The 5,335-nt window shown below is 40.2% G+C and overlaps 1 protein-coding gene across 1 annotated transcript in view; it reads right to left on the bottom strand.

The window, feature by feature from the left end:
* Positions 1-1,928: 1,928 nt before the first annotated feature.
* LOC141821011 (uncharacterized) overlaps positions 1,929-5,335 on the bottom strand; it is a 6,099-nt gene continuing 2,692 nt past the window's right edge. The window contains exons 8-18 of the mRNA XM_074708376.1: positions 4,846-4,898; positions 4,687-4,744; positions 4,213-4,568; positions 4,066-4,135; positions 3,340-3,438; positions 3,206-3,274; positions 3,022-3,099; positions 2,781-2,867; positions 2,679-2,713; positions 2,133-2,581; positions 1,929-2,047 (exon numbers count right to left, since the gene is read on the bottom strand). Of these exons, the coding sequence (XP_074564477.1) occupies positions 1,929-2,047; positions 2,133-2,581; positions 2,679-2,713; positions 2,781-2,867; positions 3,022-3,099; positions 3,206-3,274; positions 3,340-3,438; positions 4,066-4,135; positions 4,213-4,568; positions 4,687-4,744; positions 4,846-4,898 (1,473 nt within the window). The remainder of the gene's footprint in view (positions 2,048-2,132; positions 2,582-2,678; positions 2,714-2,780; positions 2,868-3,021; positions 3,100-3,205; positions 3,275-3,339; positions 3,439-4,065; positions 4,136-4,212; positions 4,569-4,686; positions 4,745-4,845; positions 4,899-5,335) is intronic.

Raw genomic sequence — 5,335 nt, 5'->3', positions numbered from 1 at the left:
CAGAGGGTCTAGGGTCTAGGGTCTAGGGACTAGGGACTAGGGACTAGGGAGAGCTTGAGCGCAGAGAACAAGACCAGGAGACGACGAAACCACCGCCGAATTAATAATAAAAATAATAGTAAAATAATATGGATTTGAGTAATTTTTATAAACCTTTTTTTAGCATAATAGTAGATCTAGATGATTTCCAATTGCAAACCGGTATTACTTGTTAGAGGTAATCCTTATCACAATAAATTTTCGTCATAAATTTATGATGAAAATCTGGATCGTTCAATTTTAAAATAGAAGATTAAATCCAGATCATCACAATCACCCATTCAATTGACGGTCTAGATTTAATCTTAATTTTAAAATCAAACGGTATAGATTTCTATCATAAAATTTGTGACGGAAATTTGTTGTGACAAGTAACTTTAAATTTACCTCTCTTTTTTAAAAAAAATAATAATAATTGAGATGTCCAATTTATAAGATCCAACTAATTCAAAGCCGATTGATCTAAATCTATAAAAAAATTTCATCAATCCTCAAACATAAATCATGAAAGCGCAATATCAAATCATCAATGGCTGATTTTACGATCTTCGCCCTCCCTATAAAACCATCTAACATTGAATAGAAATTCTACTCATGAAAATAAACTTGTGGATTTTTTCCATCCATGAGTATTTATCCCTATAAAATCATCTAATATTGAATTGATACTATGCTCGCGAAGATAAATTCGTAAACTTTTTCTGCCTATGGGTACTTGTCCCTATAAGACCATCCAATGTTAAATCGCTACTATGTCGCGAAGATAAATTCATCAATTTTATTCCATCTATGAGTAATTCTTTCTATAAGACTGTCCAATATTATCTGCCCATGGGTAGTGGTACTTCATAATTCTTATAAGACTATCTAATATTGAATCAATATTATGCTCGTAAAGATAAACTCATAAATTTTTCCTATCCATAGATACTTCTACTCACGACCATCCGATGTAAGTTTTTCAACCCATATTCAACGGCGGATCGAATCACGGCACTATGAGAATCTCCGGTACACCGTATCCGTGGCACAGAGCCCGTGGGGGCGGCTTTACCGCTCTTTTCCTTTCGTTCTTGGGAGTGTTTTTTTTTTTCAAAATTCAAAATATTTCTCACGATCCACAATGTTGCTTGATTCTAATATTTTGAATTTAAAATTCAACTGCCTATGAATTCTATCCGGGGTAGGAGAGAGCCGGACTTAATCTGAAAATCAACAAATTCTTCATCCTTGTCCTCTACTGAGAAAATATTCAAAACAATATCATAAAAACAACGTCGACAAATTTGCCATGCGCAAAAATATCAATTATTTTAATTATATATATATATAGTTTTGCTTTGCTGTGCGTTGAGTTCCTACGCGCGCGTCTGCGACATCGGAATCACCGTCCATCACACGATCGTGAGCCCATCGGACTGTCCAAAACTGGGAATGTACAGTAAACACGCTCCCCCGACCCTGCCGCTTCCGGCCTCTCTCGGCGCGCCGTCCGACTGCCGCCGACTCGAGGCCCACTCGTCGGCGCACCATCTGGCACCGGATTCCGATCGGATAGTGGTCGGAATCCGATCGGAAACCACCGAATCGCAGACCCGATCACTGGCTCCTATCCTCTGTTAATCTCTCACATCTTTCAATGGCAAAACGACAACGAGCTTCACTACTACCTTGCTTTCAGAATTGCTTTAAATTAAGAGCAACAGGCGATGGGTCAGCGAGAGCTCAGCATGCGACTGTTGTGGCGGCCCTGCAGACGGCGGCTCAACAAGCTGTGAAGACCCTACAGACGGCGGATCAGCAGGTGGCAACCCTGCAGGCGGCGGATGCGGGGGCTCAACAGGCGGAGGCCCTGCAGGCGGCGACTCAGGCGAGGGCGCAGGCGGTGGCTAATCTACAGGCAGCGGCTCAGCAGGCGGCGACGGGCCTGCAGGTGGCGGGTCAGTAGGAGCCGCCGCCTGTGGCTCAACAGGCGGAGGTTCTGCAGGCGGGTCAGCAGACGACGACCCTGCAAGTAAGAAGTCAACAGGCGACAACGTAGTAGGTAAGCGCTACTCGCCGCCTGCGCCGCCGCCTGTTGACCTCTTACCTACAGAGTCGCCGTCTGCTGACCCGCTTGCAGAGCCCCTGCTTGCTGAGCCACAGGCGGCGGCTCCTGCTGACCTGCCGCTTGCAGGGCCGCCACCGCCTGCTGAGCCGCTGCTTGCAGATTAACCACCACCTGTGCCCTCGTCTGAGCCGCCATCTGCAGGGCCTCCACCTGCTGAGCCCCCGCATCCGCCGCTTGCAGGGTCGCCACATGCTGATCCACCGCCTGCAGAGCCTCCACAACCTGCTGAACCGTCGCCTGCAGGGCCACCACAGCAGCCGCATGCTGACCTCTCGTTGACCCCTCGCCTGCTGCTCTTGATTTAAAGTAATTCTGAAAGCAAGGTAGTAGTGAAGCTCATCGTCGGTGTTCCGCCATTGAAAGATCAGCCAGTTACCTTGGAGTTCAGGATCAGCCAGTTCATCTAATTTCCCAGTCTCCATATCATAAGTCCTACATAGCAATAAAATAAGCCTCACATGGAATCCATCTGGTTTAAAAGGTAAAATATTTTTAAATTGTTAATAACATGAAAATATCAAATACAAACCTCCATGGAGTCTGTGATGTCAGTTCCTTGCATTCCTACAAAAAAAAAATAGAATGTAAATTGAATGATCAAGAGCAAAGGAAGACACATTTTCAATATTACTTCTAACATTCTTGTAAAATCTTCTCGCGCTTTCTTCTGTTTGATCCGCCTATCCTCAGCCTCTTGTTTTTTCCTTTGACCCAAATACTGTATAAGAAGGCAACTTTGATAAGCAACCAAATGACATTTTGGAATACAAATTCAGTCAAATATAGAATGACAGACTAAAAGATCGCACCATAACATGATCAACCATTTCCAATATCAAAATTTACATATAAAACTTTATACAAAAGTTTACCTCATTAAATGCTTGTTTTCTTTCTCCAAGAGTTTTCAAAGCACTATATCTTTTGTCGTTGATGATAATCCTCATTGCCTACAAATTCGAACAATAAAACCACATGTCAGCAAATGCACTATAAAGGCATCTTCTGACTCTTTACATAAAAATTGAAACAAGAAAAAAAATGAAAAAATATTACCTGCTCCCATGTCCAATCAGACTCGACATTGACAGATTCTAGTAAAGCCTTGAAAGCATTTTTTGCCTCCTAAAGGGATATATCAGTTACAAACCCTCATTTAATATCACAACAAATGAGAAATATTATCTTACAAGCTTATTAGCATAAACCAAGGGTTCTTCATCAACTTCTTTATCTTCAGTTGGAGTGATGCCCGATTTCTCAACAGTTGGCATGGTTTTTTTGTCTTCCTATAGCATCAACGACAGTGTACAAGGATAAAAATTTGTCCCATAGAAGAAAATTGCTTAGGCAAGGATTCTCATTTTAGTATCGAGTTGTTCCATAAAACTACAGAAATGTCAAGAGGAAAAAATGAAACAAGCAGGTCACATGAAAGAATCACAATCCACAAATCATACATTTTATGTTTAGCCATATAAGACTCATGCCATAATGAAAATCTTACCTGACTTCCACAGCCAAACTTTGTTCAGTCAAGCAAGCAACACACAATCTAGTGGAACAAACAACTTTAATATGTATAGGTGATGACTCAAGCAGAACACATCACACTGTTCATCATTGAGAAAGGAAAAAAAAGGAAAATTTATCATGTCAGCATTCAATGCATGCATGCTTGTAGTGAGTTCCTGTGCTTGAAACCATAATGCTAATAAATTACCATCACAATGACTACCAACATAAGCAACAAGTTATAAAGCTAATACGAAACACAGATATGAACAAAGATAGATATGGCTAGATGGAGCATAAGACAATCATAAATGAATCTCAAATGATTCACTTATCTAGCTTAAAATGTATAAGCAACTATGTATTGTCCTTACAACATGGCCATGTCTATGTTTCCATACCTCAAGATCCTGAGAAGTCCCATTAGGTAAACTAGCAATATGTGTCGAGGGTGATTTATCCTGATTACTCCTGGAAAGGTATGAATATACTAATTTTAACTGATTATACAAAGAAAGTATACATTTGAAATGCACTAGGAAGCATACCTAATTTCGGTGATGGTATCATCAACACCAGCATTAGAAAATTGATCGCTAGCAGAAGCAGGTTGAGGAATTCCAGATTGCGAGCTTGTGTGTTCTGTCCCAACAGAACTAGAAGTCACACCAGAATTTGTCGCAACTGCTACAGATGTAGGCATTAACACTGTAACATTCAGTTGTACGCCAGAATTAGTTGGCAATTGCGCTGAATTAGATGAGACCAAGGGCACAGCAGAAGCCACAGGATTGGAGGAAGAAGAAATCTCAGCAGAATGAACTGTTGAAATAACAGTTGCAGTTGTTGCAGTCTCATTTGATGTCAGATTAGCTGCAGTGTTCTCTGCCTGCTCTCGGGCTAGCTAAAATCAAAATGTGAGTTAAAATTATCTCATCATATATAAAGCCATGTTTATTGATTGGCATAAAACTATAACAGGACAAAAAGATAACAGATGAAATAAAAATGAAAGCTAGAACCTTAAGCTCATCAGGAATTGTCCATTTGGATTGCTTTGTGGCCTTGTTATAGTAGTATCTACAACAAATAAAATAATTTTACCAATGGAACACAAACAGTAGTGCTCGAGGAACTTAGAAAACTAGAAGAAATTGTTAAAGCAATATATTAGTGTATACTTTCGACCATCTGAGGTAGTAAACTCCTTCCAATCAGTGGATGCATCTGCCCTCTGATACAAAAAAAATGTTACTCCAAAGACTAATGAGATCTCCAATAAAAGAATAGGTGAAGACCAAGAAACAAAGACCAATAAAAAAGTATGTAAAGAGGAAGTTTGACCAGATACATTTAAGTAAAGAGAACAAGATGAAATTTGGCACAATAACATCTCAAATTCAGATATACAAGTCATGAATGATGTCAAGGCCAAGAAACAATCTTGTAGTGAAATATTTTCTTGTTCACAAGATATTACAGCAAAATATGAACCACCAAACTCGCCCAAGTTAATGAATAACCTATTTGCAGGAGCTAGATCTATGTGTATCTGATCAAATAAAACGGGTAAGCAAACAACATGCTGGAGAAGCACTCGCTCCTCTACCAAGAGTTGTATGAGGCAAAGCATATCCTACTTAGTGTAGTCTTAGTCGAGAACACTTAGTA

The sequence above is a fragment of the Curcuma longa genome, unplaced genomic scaffold, assembly GCF_044706935.1.
Source record: "Curcuma longa cultivar G26 ecotype Majalengka, Jawa Barat unplaced genomic scaffold, ITB_CL_G26_1.1 utg8573_np1212_1322966_RagTag, whole genome shotgun sequence".
Classification (NCBI taxonomy): Eukaryota; Viridiplantae; Streptophyta; class Magnoliopsida; order Zingiberales; family Zingiberaceae; genus Curcuma; species Curcuma longa.
The sequence above is the reverse complement of the archived record's forward strand: the minus strand, read 5'-3'. Positions and strand labels throughout refer to the sequence as shown.